General features: G+C 36.5%; 1 protein-coding gene across 1 annotated transcript; it reads left to right on the top strand.

Annotated features, from left to right (window-relative positions):
* The first annotated feature begins 8,723 nt into the window (after nt 1–8,723).
* On the top strand, nt 8,724–19,333 carry parp14rs4 (poly(ADP-ribose) polymerase family member 14-related sequence 4). Its single transcript, XM_056737017.1, is given in 17 exon segments — nt 8,724–8,972; nt 9,251–9,369; nt 10,529–10,559; nt 10,758–10,967; nt 11,240–11,470; nt 11,609–14,040; nt 14,151–14,390; nt 14,531–14,740; nt 14,842–14,956; nt 15,060–15,209; nt 15,306–15,368; nt 15,484–15,666; nt 16,036–16,242; nt 16,335–16,952; nt 17,064–17,206; nt 17,935–18,109; nt 18,186–19,333. Coding segments are annotated over 17 exon segments (5,589 nt in total). The 5' UTR covers nt 8,724–8,791; the 3' UTR covers nt 18,467–19,333.

Raw genomic sequence — 19,333 nt, 5'->3', positions numbered from 1 at the left:
GAGAACACAGGAAATTCTCATATGTTTGGATAACAACTACGTTGGAATGCGACCATGTGTGTTATTACGGACAAACAGAACCCCTTTGGCGACTAACCTGTTGATTGGAGCGAGTTTAGATGCCTATGGTATCCCAATGTCTTTGTAATGTGCATGGGCACCAAATGGTAAAAGATTGCACAGCAATTAGGTGTAGTGTGTGCTATAGGGCAACTACACATTAAACCACTTGTCCCGTACCACTTCTTTCCGAATTTTTTGAACAGGGTGGTGTGCCACTGAGGCAGTGGGTTCTGCTCTTTGCCAGCAGGAATGTAACGTTGGAGGCCATCACTTGCACAGTGAGGATCTGTACTGTGTGTTATAGGATAAAGTGCAGATTGCCTGAGGGCCAAAGTAGTTAGTAATTGCCTCTACGCACTTGCTGTTCAGAAGCTATTAGAAAGACCAACATAACCTTCTTTCACAGAAGTTGGCCGTGCATCTCTATGAACACATGGATTTCAGCACCATGGAGAGTGATAAAGTATGCCTGCCACACTAAACACTAGTGTTGCTACCCTTATCTTGTCTGCATTTTTTTTTGGTGATACAGTACCCTCTTCATGATTTGGGCTGAGGCTCCCAGGCAATGTCCAAGGCCATGAACTTTGGCCAGTGAGAACAATGGACACAAAATAGAAAATAGCTGTGTATGCACCATGACTAAAACTTTCTTGCTTAGTCCCCCAGCATATTCTTTAGGACATCAATTCGTACAGCTCAAACGTGACATACATCATTAGAAATCTTAAAGTGTTGATTTTTGAAGTGAAAGGCAAATCTGAAGGAGGGAAACAAATCAGAAGAACGATTATTACACTTGTAAGTGAAATTGATTTGGATTTCCTTCGTTTTTCTACTAGATTTATTATACAAGGGCATTTGAAAGATAGTAGCCATTGTATTGCCATCTCAGTTGTAGACTGATGTACTTTTGATTATGACTTTTATCCATCATTTATAAGGTTTTAGTGTCTTTGAATGATCTGTAGGTCCTTGTGTGATTTGGTGTAATTATGCAGCATTGAGTCTGTGTATAGAACTACATACAGTATATTTTTAGATTAAAGAGACTATTGCCAAGGCACCTCTTTTTAGTAAAAGTAATAAAAAATGCTTGTGTTGATGTGAAAAACACTGTAGTATTGCATGGCACGGGGAGCTCTATTAAATCCTGTATGTCCATGCATTATGTGTGATGAAGTACCCACATCTGTATAGGACACAGATTATTAGTGGCAGATTATCTAGCAGTTATGGTGTAAAGGTAAAATCCTTTGAAGAGTTAAGCGTGAAAAATATTAGACAAGAAAAAAAAAGATTTAACTGAAACCTACAGTGAGCACACATGTCTTGTTATATTACCAGCGAGTACCTGCGAATCCAACTTGCTAAATGTTCTCCCTACAAATTATTAAAGTAATTAAAGTAACTTGAAAACAGAATCTTTAGTTGAAGAGTCAAATTATTGTTTGCAAACACTGAGTAAAAATTAATTTTTTAATAAAGGATGTTTGTTGAGGTGGTTGAGGTTTCTGTGTACAGTGTTGAGGTGTAAGTGCATGACACACCGAAACAAGCACTATAAAGTCAACTCAACTTTCTTTACAGCGCAGAATGCTCTATTTGGTTCTTCTTGTTCTCTCCCTCTGCTCACCATCCTGCACCGATCTTGTAATCTATGAAGACTAAAAATGGCTACAGCACCAGAATCCTCCTCATGCGTACGCTGCCAACATGTGGTGGAGATTTGCAAAATGACACGACCAAAACTGTAAGCCCTAAGGATCCATGTTATGACTTTATTTTTTTTAGCAGTAATCTGATTTATGTTACTGCTATAGCGGCTCAACTTAATTCCACTATTAAAATCAACTGTATCATTTGAATGCTGTCTAGGGAAGCTTTGTTTGACTACCAAGATGATGGTGCCATGTCCTTTTCTGGCCAACCGATTGTGAGTCATCCACAAGTGTTTGCACGAGTAACTGTAGTTTCCAGCATTCCCAGGGATTTAAGATGCGTTGAACGAATGTCCAGCGAAAAGAATGTTGTAAACCTACACTCGCTCCCAGAAGACCGCTGTTGAATTATTACAAGACATTGCCCTCAGAAGAATTATGATTGATATGGGAAATGTGTTACTGAATTGCCCATAAAGTATTCTAGCTCTGAGAATCCATTTTGTCTTTTCATTTTCAATGTTAAGAGATACTGTTCCCAATGTGATTACAGTTCTTCTGACTGCAGCATTAATGTCCCAGGTAGACATGGTACATTTAATGTGGGTGACTGGTATTGGCTATGTGGCCATGTGGTTTATATTGCCCTACCTAAGAACTGGGTAGACCGATGTGCTTTAGTTCAACTGTATGGACCTGCAATGGTATTTTCATAAAAAAATCATACCGCAATGTCTGACAGTAAAAAGAGATCATTAAACCTGATTGACTTTCAGTCCGTTAACACTCCCAACCAAATCTCTATGGAATATATCAGGCAATCAAAAGTTATTTTCGTTGATCTCTCCTCAAATTGGTGTGGTAAGTAACTTGAACAAGTTAGAAATTGCTAAATATAATATCCTTGGCTTCATCAATGCCGCAATAAAAAGCGCTGTCAAAAATGCTTTCAAAGAAGAACTTCTTGGCCTCCACCTCGCTGCTCTGCAATATAGAGTAGTTTTTTATCAACTAACTGCGAAGCAGTTTGTGTGCTATGATTGGAAAAACCTGCTGTACATACAGTACATTCCGGACAATGATGCAGATAGACATTTCATCGATCAAGCAATAAAGAAAATGTCTAAGGTACATTCTGATATACAGTTAAGAGAAGTTAAAGGATCCGACTGGGATTTGGAAATGCTGGGACCAAGAAAATGATCCGGACAATTCACACATATTGCACATGAGGGACATTTTATTGTAATATATGTGTTTAGCTGTGCATTTACAACCTGAGGACTGTGCCGGTTTACTTCAACTGCACTTCTATTTCCAATTTCTTTTTCTTTTGTTCTTATTCTTTTTATTTATACACATTTTAAATCAATTTTATTGCTGTTTTATTGTTTCTTCAAATCTACAGTTGTACTTGTGATCTTACATCATTTGCATTTTAATGATATGTCTTATTTCTCTCTGTCAATTATTTTATGTAAAGCACTTTGATTTGCCCTTGTGTATGAAATGTGCTACATAAATAAATTTGCCATGTGTAGCCTAATTGTTCTCATTGTACTCTTTACCCTTATTTCCAAGCGCTTGTTTGTAGATTTTGGCGGAACGATTGACAGTAGTTACAATTCTGTTCGCCACCCTAGCACCATGATAAGATAACCTTCAGTTTTAAAATCAATTGTATTGTAACAATAGTTGTTTCTTCTCTGTTACACAATTAATGTATTGTTTCAGATGAGTAAGAGATATTAGAACTCTCTGTGTCTGGGTCATCTGCTGTTCTCCAAGCTTGGTGATCTTTTGTGGGAATCAATGCAAGTCTTTTTCTAAATAAACTGACAAATAATCCAACATCATCTGTGGTAATAAACAATGTCAATACTCCCTTTTGGAACCAGTATATCATAGTTCAATGTAATAGATATTAGAATATCTTGTAAACCTGCAACTACCTTGTTTATGTGTATGTGGCTGTACCCCAAGTAATATTTGCACTATGTTTGCACCATGTGTACACTTCTTCTGCACTAAGCTCCTGTCACCAAGTAAAAGTCCTTGTGTGTGTGAACATACTTGGCAATAAAGCTCCTTCTGATTCTGAAGTAAACACCCCTATCTACTTTAATTGTGTATACTGGTTTTATTATGTTAAAATAATGTTTCTTATAATCTAAAATAGTTTGAAGATTTGTAATTTATACAAATGCTATTAAAGAGGTTGTTCTATTAAATCTTCAGTGTGCTGTCTTTTGAGTAACATGATGACAATTATATGTATACCACACTAAACATTAATCAGTCCACAGACATTTTGATATTGTAAGAGTTTAATATTGAATGAAAGCAGATTTCAACAAGAAGCATTAAATGTATATCCAGTCCATCCTTTCATTACCTGGAAAATACAGATTTAATACATCATTATGGTGTTTGGTGAAAAACATTAATTGTACTTCATCTCTTGGCATACTATGTTTAGTACTTTACTATGTATGATACAGGTTCTGCCGCTAAAATTTCAGCCAGCTAAACCACTTCCGCTCTCATAGAGCTGAGGTAATTTTTAACCTACACTCTAAAATCTAATTAGTTGATCTTACTTAAAAAAAGCATGCAAACCGATTGCCTTAAAAATACTAAGTAAAGTGAAATGGTATTGTTGAGTTCAAGTAACTTAAAAAATTAGTTCAGATGTACTTTGACTTAGTGTGTAGTACTCAGAATTAACTATTATTGCCAATTTAATAATTTCCATTGGATTTATTGCATTCATCATTAGAGTTTTAAGTTCACTATTTCTTTTTTTTATTTCACATAAATGTAATTCTAAAAATGCATAAATCAAACACTTTGACTTGTGCAACACAAAACGAGCAAGAGGACACTGATCTCAGAACTGTATGCACAGACTATGCTCATTGGTATCAAACACATAAGGTTCGCAGACCATAATCACATGCACCTATCTTCTAAACATTGGTAACCACAAAACTGAAAAATATGTCAAACTTTTCTAAATATCTAAGAGAAGTGAACATTAAACACTATCAAGTCTTTAATTTAACTTAAAACATATAAAATAATCATATTTTTTAAAAACTACTCTCCTAATGCAGTCTGGCGCAAAGCATGTTGGGAATCTTTTCTGCGTACAGGCAAGATCTGCTCTCCACTGCCTCTTGCTGGTGTAGTAAAGTAATGATAAAATATACTAAATGCGAAAAGTAAGTAGTTTGATTTCCCCTGCAAGTAATCGTAACTTAATAAAAATTAGTAATATATATACATTTTGACAACTGAGTAAAGTTAACAAATAATTTCTAAGTGAGGACAACTATTAGATTTCACAGTGTAGTGATAATGATGCGTTTAGTAAGAACAGATTTTCCAATTTCAGCAAACTGACAGCACTTTGTATCTTGATTGCACCAATTTTACAATTTGATGAGGAAATTGGTGAAATCTCTTGTTTTCCGACTGAATGGCTAGAAGCTCCAGTCATCAGCTAATGCAGGTAAAAACTCTGAAAAAAGGTTTGTTGGAATTACTCAATTTAATCATGTACATCGATTCCACGTAATTTAATTACGTTTTTTTCTTGAAGTTATGTAAAAAAACATAATTACATTACAACCGATGTACATGATTAAGTTTTTACTAATTCCAACAAACCATTTTGCAAATTAGCAATTTATTTAAATAAACAGTTGCAAGGTGATTGTTTCTACACTAGACTTTAATGGACTGTTTAGTATACAATTAGGATTGAGAAAGTAATTTAAACGCAATCAATATTGAATAATTTTTGCACTTCCAGTCAAATAAATTCCTTCATTGTGGTGTTAGGCCTGTTGGCCTGACTGTACATTATCCATTACATAATGAAAGAAGAACTAATGCAGCAATACGTGTAGGGTAATGATACTGGAGAACATCAACCACATCAACATCTACATTTTCTCTCTTACTTTGAGTGCATGTTTGCCCTGATTGAAACCATGTAATGCTGCTCTCTTCCTCCACACTCTCTCTTCTCCTCCTCATCTCATTCTCTCTATTCTCTAAAATAGGAACAATTTTAAAGAAAATGCAACCCAATGTGTTGTTTTTCCCATTCCAGCTCAGCAATATACCAGTTCTTTGTCTGTTATGTGAAAGGTCCATTAAACGCACACAGTTCCTTTCTGGCCCCATTTCCGATTGAATCATTTTCTTGCATTGTTAGTGACAGTCATTCACACACATAGGCAGTTGTTTTCTTTTTACTTGGAGGACAGACAATGTAAAGAGAGAACAGATAATGTCCTTTCATCATACTGAATTTATGGATATTGTTTTGACTGCTCTGACTCTCTCAAGAAAATGATTGAGGTCCTGTTTATCTTTATTTGCATGCTTGTATATACATATCTTTTTTTGCATTGATCTTTTATTTTCTGTTGTGTTTGAGCTGAGGGTTGGTTGTAGAAAGCAAGATTTTTTTATGCGTATTTTTGAAAATCTTGGCCTTACTGAATCAATAAAGACACGTTGCTCAATCCTTTTTTCTATAAACTCAGCCTCAGAAGACTGTAGTGCCACATGCTAATACATATTTTCATTACCTGTAAGATGCATCTTGTATTGCTTTTAATTCCATTCTTAGACTTGTAAATATTTGGCCAGGTTTGAACCTGACAGTTTGTGATACCTAAATATTACTGCTCCCTAAGACTGTCCAACAATTGGAGCATCGTGTCATGTGACCCCTTTCATCAGCACATTTCAGCTGCCCTGAGCAGAAACATTGACTTCATTATAATTTGACTCTACTGAGAAAAACAGAGCAGATTTTTATGGTCATTAATTATGAAACATTGAGAGTAAGCAATGAAGAACCTGGCAAAAAGTGTGTCTTTCTAAAAATCAATTCTGTTAAGTTCAAGGGCATATATAGATCCAGAAGAAAATGTTGTGTTTAAGGTTAGAGCCACACATAGAGAACAAACATCAACAGTCATGCTAACACTCAAATGCACAACATGGTTATGTAACATAAAAAGGGAGACAGCTCTTAGACTGCATGGTTTCATACCTCACTGGGCAAAACACATTTTCAGTACCTCTCTCTCTGCCTTTGTGTCACATAGTACGTCATGTTGTAGTAGTTGGTTATGACTGAAATAACCCTGAATAATAAATGTGATCTGCAGTTACTGTCTATGTTGAAAATGCACAAATAGGTTAGTTTAACAATACATCAGTATAACTGAGAACACAAAACTGGCTTCGATTTTCATGACAGGAAATGCATGCACATCGACATCTTGTTATGAAGGGGGAATTTTAAATTGAACTAAATATATCTTGTATTGCTTGACCTCTACCCCTAAACCCAACCCTCTCAAACACCTTTCATCTATAGCTGGCAATGGGTTCCACAAATGTGCTGATAAAATCTTTCCCTCTTATCCCTGCCACAGTCTGAAAATGTTCCAGAGAACATCGTGTGTGCTTCATTGGACGTAAGATCATTTGACCTTGTGCAAAACAGTGTAATATTATCAGTGAGAACTTACTGACCTATATTAGGATAATTATTTCCTACAGATTAATCAACTTCATAATGCTTTGATTTTACATTTAATAGAATAGCATTTTTTATTTTCTGATATGAAGACATTCTTTGGAGGTCAAATTTAATGACATGCCTGCATGGAGGTCAAGTTGTGCTTCTCGAGCCCTTCACAGCGCCCCACTCCTGACATTAGTTACTAAAACCAAGACCATAAATTGTGTACTGTGTTCAAGAAACTTCATGCTGTCTCCTCTTTCGATATTTGTAACGACCCTGCCAATTAAATCAATGATGTGATGTTCTCTCTCTTTCGGCTTTCATTTCCAGACGAGTTGTGTTGTACGAGAAAGAGCTTAGGGGTGACTTAATTCATTATTTCATGAATGATGCGAAGTTGGGTTGCATCCTAGGCACTGTGTGATGAATTCACTTGCACGTATGCACAAATATGTCTTAAGCACACCAGAGAGCTGCAATGCTTTGTGTTTTGTGTGTGTCATTTTGTGTAGAGTTAAAGGTAAGTTCCTGGAAGCTTTAGTTGGGCTCAGTGCTGTCAGTAATAATCATTTATTTAGGGACCCATGTCTGCAGTGAAGCAGTACTATGGAAGCTTCTCTGCCCCTCACATCTGTTACTGTAGGTGAACAGAGGGTAATGATGTTGAGGAGCTGTAAATGAACTCAAACTATACAGGGCAAAAGAGGGATCAAACCACTAATAACATCCCAAACCTCATGAGGTACACATTGTGATAAAAGCTTTCGTTTGCTTTAATGCGATTGGCTGACTGGTAATTATTAAATTTATGCATTCATGATTATTACAGAGAAAAGAGGAGAGAATATTTAACACATGAGAGGAACCCAAAAGCCCTGTGGTCAAAGGAATGAGGGTGCTGTTAGATAAAACGTTCTGTTCTGATATAAATTAGATATTTTAATTTAGCAAGAACTTTGTCAAATATTTGTTAATATTTTTTTGTGCGAGATTGTTAGTTTTTGTTCCTGTCATATATAGGAATTCTTACTTTTTCCAAAAATAATGTTAAGCTTTACTAAAATATGACAGTGGGCTTATACCGCCACCTGTTGGTTTTCTAAGATATTGTTATTAACTTTTGCACCGAAACTCGCACAAACTTTTCAGAACTTGCAACCACACGCGCCAGAAGAAATGTAAAGTTCACGCGCACTGTGGTTAATTCGCAATTAAAAATAAAATTGATGTTCAGTAAGTTTTATTTTTATACTTTGGTTATTTATTATACAAAGGCAGCACATGTTTATAACAATTCGCATTCTTTCTTATTAAATGGTCGTGCCACAAATTCTATATAAATAATAAATTATTTTAAAATAATTTACAGCGCTATCTTTCATTCTAGTGAGAACCGGAAACTGTCTCGGTTTCATGGCACATTAACGCTGAAACGAAAGTGAAAATCAACTGGCGGGTGTGTTTACAATATACAGCGACTCGACAGTCATTTCCTCGTTGTTCATAACTCGGGATGGAGGAATATCCTTATCCGATCGTTGTGGAGGGTGAATGGAGCCCCGAACAGGCGAAAAGTTTGAAGAATAAACTTCAGATTTACTTTCAAAGCAAGAAGAAGTCTCAGGGAGGAGACTGCGTCGTACGATTCAATGAAAGTACCAGCGCTGTTACAGTTCTGTTCAAATCATCGGACAGTAAGTGCTAAACACAAAACAGTAAAATGCTGAAGCTGGTTTAGTTATTTAATAATTAGGTTTTACGCAACTGAACCACTGACGTGTATTTTTAAACGAACATTTACATAGTTATATAAGACGTCACTGTTGCGTCGACTGTCAATAAAATAGCTTACAAGGTTTGTGTCAATTGTTTAAAAAGTGTCTCGGGGTATTTTAATACAAGTGAATGTGTCCGGCTAATTGTTGTAAAACTGTTGTGATGAATTTTACCAAAGCTGACTGTTGTGTTACAGCCCGAGATAATGTTCTCTCGAAAGCGGATCACGTGATTATCATTGACAAAGACAAAGTCGAGCTAAAAGTGAGCAAACCCGGCGATGTATTGAAAGAGACAGACAACAGCGTAAAGCTGGTAAGAAGGCTGTGGGATTTTCTCAAAATGCAGTGACCACGTCATGCGTCACCACGCAACCGCTAAAATTTCACTTGCGAACTATTTCTATATGGGGAGTCTGCAGACCTGGATGCAGTTTTGCGCCCCAGTATGCCGTTTTACGCACCTGCTGTATAATTCATACAAGTTCATAGAGATTTCTTTTTCTAAAACTTTTTGAATTAACAAGACTGTACAACTGCATGATCATTTTTTTTATTATTATTTCCCAGTATTATTACAAAAGAGATCAATAATATCACAACATGATAGGCATAATAAGCCAGCCAACAACTTCTATTAAGAAACAAGATACACGATTAATTGAGCACTAAGAATCACAAACGTGATAAAACCCACATAAGGTGCACATACATTGTAATCCAGATCATTAAGTTAAAATATTCAATGCAAAATATCAAAGAGGTATATTGTATATACAATAGATAATTGGATCATTTTTTTATAAAAATTTTGAGTACGTATGTGTGCACAATGGTTTAAATATAATATATAATAGAAGTAAACAGGGTCAGAAGAATATCTTACCAGGAAAGGCCATCTCGCATTGACTACAGAGACAAAATGAGAATAAATTATAAGGAAAATGAGTAAGAGATATCGAGTTGGCGTACACGTGGTTAGCTAAGGTTGATCCAGACACAACATTGACCTGGTCGCCAATAAGTATTAATTGTTTTGTCTTTGAGTTTAAATTACACACACACACACACACATATCTATATATATATATATATGTATATATATGTTAAGATGTTTAAATTAATTCATAACAATATCAATTAATCGTTAAAAAACTATGCATGTTGGGCCATTTCTTAGTAACAAAAACGATTATTTGCCATACCTCTAACTCCAAATGGACAACTAAGTTATCTGTTAGGTCTGTTCTGGTGATTCATAATGAACAGTGAACCCCTACTGGAGAAATAATGAACAACAGAGTCCTAAAACTGCATAGGGCGTAAAACTGCCTCGGGCGTAAAACTGCATGCTCCAGGTCTGCAGACTCCCCCTTTTCTCAATTATTTCAGCGTTTTGGATTTGACTTACTTTTCGGTAGGGATCTGTGTTCACGTGAAAAAGACTTCACCTTCTTTTTCATTTCTTTTTTTAGACAGAGCAGGCATCTGGATATCAAGAACCCAGTAAGTCATGTCACGTGGATTGGCTTCAGTCAATTATTTACACGTGATGATTGGTTAGGTTGATATTTTATTGATATATTCCAATGTCATGTTCATTACTATGAGTCATGTTTAATGCTTTTGTTAGTTGAGTTTTAACTTTACGATGACTTATTTATGCTTTTCATCAATTTGATGTCACTTTAATTTTGCCTGAAGACAACAATGCTACTCCTATTGCAAGTGAAGAAGATGCGAAGAACGTTCAAGAATCATTTGCTGTAGTTCTGGAGAATATTTCAGATGAAGCTGGCAAAGATGTTTTGGCTCTTTTGGTCGAGAATGTCAGTGGTGTTCCTGAGAAGGACTTTAGCATGGAACTAATACCTGAATTAAAAACAGCAGTTGTGACCTTTAATAGCCCCAGTGGTAAGTTGAATTCTTTTATATTATTAAATATACAGAATTACTTAAAAGTACTTTAGGTAAAAGAATTAACTATTTGTTCCTTCACTATCATGTTAAATCAAGCAGCATAGTTTAAAAATCTGGTATTATTGGATTGGGAGGAATGTCTGTTTATATAATGCAGAGAATTTATAACAAAATGACAATCAGATTTACTTTTATTTTTAAATGTGTAACTTTTCTATCCTCATTAAATGTGTCTGCTACACTGCGTAAAATAACATTTCTGACAGCCGTAGGACAGTTTCTTGAAGAGAGCAAGAGACACAAAAAGTTCCATGGCTATGGTTGGAAGGTCCGTGCCCTGGAGAGAAGCACATGTGTGCGGGTGGAGAATCTTTCAGCTGAGGCCAATAATAAGATGCTGCTTGAGCTGTATTTTGAAAAATGGGGCGGTCCAGTAGAAGAAACCATCATAGTTCCATTAGAGCAAGCAGCCATCATTACCTTTACAAATGAAGAAGGTAAATAAAATCTCAAAGTTGGCATCCTTTTGTGCAGCAAGTGACCTTTAGTGAACCTACTTAAAAACCATTCCCCTCTCGTTTACATTGCCTTGAGATAATTTACATAATTTCCCTTGCATTTTCATTTTTTGTCAGACAAGGATAAGGTTTTGAAGATGGAGCATAAGATCAGCAATGTTCCAGTCAAGATCTACCCCTACTATAAATCCCTGGACACAGCTTTGTATGGCAGCAACAGACCAACATTGAAGCTGCCTGAACCCATAACAGTCACTATACATCCTGCCATCAGGAATTTCCTTCTCAAGAAAAGCCTTATTTCGTCTATCAGTGATAAGATGAGCAAACAATTCTGCCAAATAGACATGGACAAACCTGAAGTTCTGCTCAGTCCTGATCCAGCACTGCTGAAACAGAAAGGTTTAACCAAAAGACACATTGATTGCTGGGCAAAGAACGCCTCAGACGCCTTTAAGAGCATTATATCCAACTATACCGCCTTTGATTTGCCAGTGTTAAACCCCGTGTGGACCAAAGCGGAGAGTGATATCAAGGGACTGGTCACAGATCAAGTTTTTATATATATGGATGCGTCTAAAGGGGCCCTCACAATGGCTGGTGCGACCCATGACATAAATGGGCTGAAATCTGTTGTGGGTAAAATGTTAGATCGAGCATCGACTCAAATGGAGAGAGAGAGGAGCAGCGTCACAGAGGTTATGGAGGTGACACCTGTCATGTACTCTCTGCTTCAACAAGATGGTCTGCAAAATGCCCTATCTGCTTTTCCACAACTGCATCTTGACTACGACAAGAAAATGAATAAATTACAATTGTCAGGCCTTCAAACAGAAATTCTCACCTTAAAGAATTGGTTCCTTGAGAAGAAATTAAGTATGAAAGAGATGCCTTTAAAGGTTGATCGTTCAGTACTAGAGTTCTTGAGATCGGTGGATAGTGATGAGATGTCTAAAGACCTGTTTATAGCTCAAGGAATAATTGCTGTCTACACTGTAGAAAATGAAGATCTTCTTTTGATTGGAAGCACAGGACAAGCACTTTCTGAGGCAGAGAAGAAGTTGAAAACGGTTCTTCAGTATAAAGACATCATTGTAGAAGATCGGGCTGTTCTTGCATTGCCACAGTGGCAAGATCTCCATAATCAACTGCAAAGTTTATACAATACATCCAAGAAGAGGATAGTGTTGATAAATCTTTCACTGCAAAGAGATAAAGTAATAGTGTCTGGATTCAGAGAACCAGTAGCAGAGGTCAGCCGCAACTTGGAAGACTTCATTGAGAAACACAGTAAAGTTGAAGATTCGGTTCGTGTTAAGTCCTATGCAGTAGTCGAATTTATGAAAGACAGAAAATCACTTGACTGGCAGCATTTTACGAAGTCTGATGAGGTGACAGTGTGTTTCGATTCCATAAGACCCAGGATCAAACTGTCTGGAGAGCGCAGGTTTGTCCAGCCCGCTATGAGCTTCTTCAAAAAGATGGCGGATGCTCTGTACACGGACACGCTGATCATTCAGAAGGCAGGAGCAAAGAAATACTTCAAGGAGGAAGGTAGATATATGCTGTCTTTTTTACTGAAGGAAAAAGGATTTGTGATTGTTCTCCAGGAAGATCACATGCTGGACGAAGAAGAGGAGGACGATATAGGCAAAGATAGAGGTAGTTTTGAAGAATTTGGGCAGTTTTGTGAGGTTCAGATGCCAGGTGGAGTTACCGTCAGAGTCAGAGAGGCAGACATTTGCAAACTGAAAGTTGATGCTGTTGTCAACGCAGCTAATGAAGATCTGATGCACACTGGTGGAGTAGCTTTAGCTCTTCTCCAAGCAGCTGGACCAGATCTGCAGGAATGTTGTAGCAAACACGTTACAAGGAATGGTCCTCTGAGGGTTGGAGAAGCCATCATCACTGAGGCTGGTCGTCTTCCCTGTAAATATGTAGTGCATGCCGTTGGTCCCCGATACAATAGTTCAGACAAGCCTGGTGTAGTGAGACGCCTACAAAGTGCTGTGAGGGAAAGTTTAAAGCAGGCTTCAGGCAAACAATGTTCGTCTATTGCTTTTCCAGTTATCAGCTCAGGAATTTTCGGCTGTCCTCTCGAACTATGCACCGAAACAATTGCCAGTGAGGTGCGGGAGTTTATCTTGGCTCAGGACTCGAGTGACTGGAGGAGTAAATTTACTGAGATTCACTTGGTTGACAATAACCGCAAGACTGTGGATGCCATGGCTCAAGCTGTCAGAAAGGAGTTTTCTGCGTTTAGCCCCAAAATGAATGTCCCCCATTATAAGAAACCTCTTGGGCATGGAAGCGTTGGACACAGAGATCAGGATTATCATGGTCATGGAAATCAAGGAAATATAAATAAAACATTTGGAGATCACAGTTACAGATCATAGAAATGTTGAATGGCAAGCACAAAGGAGAGAGAAACAGACAATTCTGTTGGCAGTTCAGCGAGATATGATGGGTTGCAAGTTCTTGAGCCCAAAACTACTAAGGATAGACTACAAATCTTTCTGAGCAAGGGGAACATTCAGGATGCAAAGGTAAGTGAATCCTGGTTAACTTCTGTACCAGCACACAAGTCAGATTTGCGTCAATTTGTATGGAGCATTTTGATAGGAGGCTTTGATGAAACTTTGAAGTATTTCTGCAGGCTGATGTCATTGTAAACACTATATCAGACGACTTGGACCTCAAAAAAGGTGCCATTTCCAAGGCACTCCTTGAGACTGCTGGTCATAGACTCCAGGAAGAGGTCACAGCTGCTCGGGGAAATCGACTGAATTATGGAGAGATGGTCATTACAGATGGATATAAGCTGAACTGTGCAAAAGTTTTCCACGTAGTCTGCCCATTTTGGAGCAGTGGACGCGACTCAGAGGATAAAGTTAAAGTAACAATCTGCTTTTTGCAGTGTTCATTTAGCAAACTGTTTATACATTAAATTTGAAATTGCAATCTGAAATATAAATATATTTTTTTGTTAAAATGTTTACTTAAAAGGTTACAATATAACATTATTTTGAATAAAAGGTACTCCATCAAATCATAAGGGATTGTCTGAAAAAAGCAGAAGCTCTGCGGATGGTTTCAGTCTCCTTCCCAGCTATTGGAACTGGGAACCTTGGCTTTCCTAAAGATCTGGTGGCAAAGATCATGCTGAGTGAAGTCCAGGAATTTACTCATCAAAGCCTTAAAGAAATAACTGTGATTGTGCACCCCTCTGACAGAGAGAGTTTAGAAGTAAGTGTTTACATTTAGGAAAAACTTTTAAACTGTCACTAATTAAGATTTTTTTATTTAGACCACAACTATAAGTTTGTTTCTGTGCTTTTTTCCGGTAGTGCTTTACAAAAATCTTCAGACATGGGAGAACAAGTCCAGTCGCAAAAAGATTGCAATCACATCAACAATTTATACCTAAAATAAAACCTTCTAGCAAGCCAGCACAGACATTTGGTAACTTTTTGTATCTCTCTATGTTCATCAGTGCCTTAAGGTTTCAGTGTTGTCACTAAATAAATACTGTATGTTATAATTTTACATTTACATTTTACATTAGGCCTCCTGGGCAAAGTCTCTACTCCCTCTCTTGGGGTGATCACTATGCAGGTGGGTCAACTGACCCTGGAGGTATCATCAGGAGACATAATTAAAGAGAACACTGATGCCATTGTCAACTCTTCAAATCAGACATTTTCTTTGAAAACAGGTTGATACAATTTTTATTATTTCAAAGCAGATATAATGAATGTAATTAGGTAGCTAGTAAAAGTGTTTAATTTAACGATTTATTTTTGACATCCAGGTGTATCAAAGGCAATTTTAGAGGCTGCAGGGTTACAGGTGGAACAAGAGTGTTTACAGACTGGTTTGTATTCCTTCAAATGTACCATTTAATCTCTACTGCTAAACATTTAGTTAAACCAGATATGTAATTCACTGTACAGCGTTTTGGTAAAAAGTGTTTTGTTTTTGTTATACAGTAAGTGCATCAAATTTCCAGCAAACAGAGATTGTGACGTCAGCTGGGCGGCTCCCATGTGGAAACATCATCCATATTGTGGGCCGTAATCAACCATCTGAAATTAAAGATGTTGTTTTGTCTGTTCTGAAGATGTGCGAGGCAAACCAACTATCCTCTGTTGCCTTCCCTGCTCTTGGCACAGGTAACATTTATACATTTGTATGGTTACCATAGAGTAAAACATCAATAATTTAATACATATTGAATACACAAATGTAAACAGGTAAAACTTTACAACAAGCTTCAACTACAATGAATAGAACTAACAATTAAAACTTTTTTTTGCAGCATTAAAACTGGTTACTGCATATTCAAATGAATTTATAATTATTCTAATATTATTTTTTGTCCCAAATTTGAGCATTTTAGGGTTTTTAATGAGTTATCTTTACATAATAAAACCCATAATAAAAACAACAAATTACTTAATATCACTTAATTTCTTTAAAGTAGTAATTGAAAGCCTGTTCATCATAAAACACATTACTCAGGCATGTTTTTAACCCTTCAGGTCATGGTAGAGCAGACCCAGCAGATGTTGCAGATGCAATGGTTGATGCTGTTGTTGACTTTGTGAAGAAAAAGAAACTGTCAAGTGTAAAGCTGGTAAAGTTCCTCATATTCCAGGCGAACATGGTGACTGATTTTCACAAAAGCATGCTCAGAAGATCGGGTGAAAAAGTGGAGGAGGAAAAAGGCATTATGGACCGGATAAAAGGTCTTTAAATCAACAAAAGTGGCTATTCGATTCTGTTTTGTTGTGTTAGATTTAATGTAATTGATCCTTATCTGTTTCTTTCTATCACACAGGCTGGACAAAAGAACTTATGTTTTGGGACACTTCCGAATCTCCCAAAAATGAAGAGTTTGTGATCGGGGTTGAGGAAATTGAACCAGCCGTGTTTCAGCTGTGCGGAGATTCTCCACAAGACTTGAATAAGGCCAGAGACATGATCAACAGCTTGATCTTAAAGGAGTATGTGAACATTCCAATCCGTGATTCGGCCATTAGTCATTTTACTAAGGAGGATGCAGAAATGCTGAGCACCATGCAGAGAGAGCTCTCGGTGAGCATTAAACTTGAGAGCAAAGATCAAGACCCTGTCATCAAACTGGAGGGACTTACGAGAGATGTACACACTGCTGAAAGTCGTATTCGGGACATGATCCGTAGGGTGGAAAGGCATGAAAGCAAAAGACGTGAGGCATTTATAATCAGCAGCGTGGTTGAATGGAAATATCTGGAACGTGGACAGAACCTGAAAAACTTTGATATGATGACCAATTATGACCTGGAGAAGGCCTTTCAGAACAAACAAACCTCAATCAAAATCAAGATTGATAATGATGATTACAATGTTGATTTTGTTCAACTTCAGGCCAGAAGAGGCAGTAGGTGGATTGAACTGCAAAGACTAGATTTGACAGGTGAGTTTATCTTAAACTCATGTTAGTATTTTAGACATTGATTATGTAGTCCTCATGTACAAAGATGTCTAAAATGTATTTCAAGTTGAAATTTCTTGTATCATTTTTTAGATGCTCAATATTCTTTGCCTTCACACTGGAATGACATGAAGGGACAGACAGTTGATCTAGTAAAACTCACAGAAGGCTCACAGGAATATGGGGATGTGGAGAAAGAGTTCATGAAAACTGGACTCACCTTTAAAATCATTCAAGTAGGTCTAGACACACAGCTTGTCTATCTAGGTGTGGTGTAATAATATTGCAGCTGCAAAAAATGTAGAATTCCGCACAGCAAATGAAGTAACTGTGAAATGTATTTTATTCAGATGACATTCTTTTAATCAATTAATATTCCTTGTGGAACTGTAGGGATTTGCCAAATTATACCTGGTGTTTCTCAGTATCTGCACACTCCCTCTGTATGTTTGATGCATGATGAGCAGTATTATATTGTAAAGAATTTTTGGTGCGGGTGAAATTATCCACAAAATTAAATGCCAGAAAATGTACATATATGTACTAAGCAACAAACAAAATAACATGGTTCTTTGTGTCTGGTTAATACATCAAAATTGTCATTACAAATACAATTGTCAAAAGTTGTAGAACATTTTCTCACTTAATTATTCATTTTTCCACATTAGAAGGGAAGTAAATTTCAAACTATGGTTAACTATGGTTATAGAAACGTTGGCAATTATGTTATGACTGCTAAATTGAAAATAAATCTAAGCTTATTATACTCACCTTTTGCCATGAATGTCTCGAACAGCTTCTTGAGGTCTTACCCTTAGATGCTTTTTAACTAATATTAAATAAGTTCTCATCTATTCTGAGGTTTAATTGACTGTTCTTTCCTTATTCAGTCAAAGTCAACCATTTAAAAAAAAAAAAAAACTTTAAAATCTAAATGACGTTGACCAGTTTCTTTTCTGAACAGATTGACAGAGTGCAGAACAGCACACTTTGGAAAAACTACATGATCAAGAAGGAAGAACTGGAATCAAAGAACAATCATAAAAACAACGAGAAGCTTCTCTTCCATGGCACTGGCCCTGATAAGACTGATCACATCAACCATCACGGGTTCAACCGCAGCTATGCTGGAATTCATGGTACCAGCCAAAAATCAAGTGTAATCTTTGTTAGTAATTGTTTTTCTCTATTAACTCTATTCTGTTCTGTTTTAAGGAGCCATGTATGGGAATGGTACATATTTTGCTGTGGATGCATCTTATTCAGCCCGAGGCTACTCAAAACCTGATGTCACTGGACACAAACGCATGTATCTGGCCAGGGTGCTTGTTGGTGACTTCACTCAAGGAAAACAAGGTATTCTTGTTCCACCTGCAAAGAGCTCCAACAGTGCTGATCTCTATAACAGTGTGACCGATAACACAAACAGCCCAACCATGTTTGTCATTTTCAATGATGTACAGGCTTACCCAGAATACCTTATCACATTTCTGTGAGGATTAATGTTTCTGTTTGTGAATATTTCTTTATTGTGCTGATTAGAAAAGTGGCCACACATAATAAGGACAGTTGTGGCAACTTGTCTATATGACAAAAAAGTCAGAGGCCACAAAAGAATCTTTATTCCTTTGCTGAAATATAATCTTGAGAATGACTTGCTTAGCTGCTTTGCTAAAAATTGCTCATTGTTCTCTTAAATATCTTTTCTGCTCCAAAAAAAATATGTTAAAGGATTTGAATAATATAACATATTGATTCAAAATGATTAATAAGTTCAAATAATAACAGAATTCTCATTTATAGGTGAACTGTTCCTTAAACATTTTGAAATATTGAGTATAAAATAAAGGTTTGCTGACTGATATAGAGTATAAATAACACTTGATATTGTATATAATAGAACACATTAATGTGGAACTGAGATTCTGTTTGCAAATGATAAATCTAATTCTTTAAATATTGTAAAACATTACTGAACAATCATTCATTTTAAAGCCAAACTTTTTTTGGGCTGATAAAACTAATTCTAATTTTTGAATGTCTAAAAATGTAAAAATGTACCCACTGTAATGGTTGTTTGCTGTTTGTCTGTACTCAAATTATAACAGAACTGTACAAATTAAAGGTTCATATCGGTTACAAGTGTTGTGTTCTGTCTGGTTTACCCATGCAATTTTAAAGCAAATGTTGGACCAATTTTGTGACCTGAGATGTACAATTTGTTTGGTTTAAGTAAAGCATTTGTCAAGTGAAATATAGAGGAAAACGGAGAAAGTTTTATCAGATGTAGATATTCAGTTGATCTTTAGATTTTTAAAATGTTTATTAAATAAAATAAGCCTAATAAACTATCATTCTAAGTT

Source organism: Triplophysa dalaica, chromosome 22 (assembly GCF_015846415.1).
Source record: "Triplophysa dalaica isolate WHDGS20190420 chromosome 22, ASM1584641v1, whole genome shotgun sequence".
NCBI lineage: Eukaryota > Metazoa > Chordata > Actinopteri > Cypriniformes > Nemacheilidae > Triplophysa > Triplophysa dalaica.
Note: the sequence above shows the minus strand (reverse complement) of the source record. Positions and strands in the feature narration are given on the sequence as shown.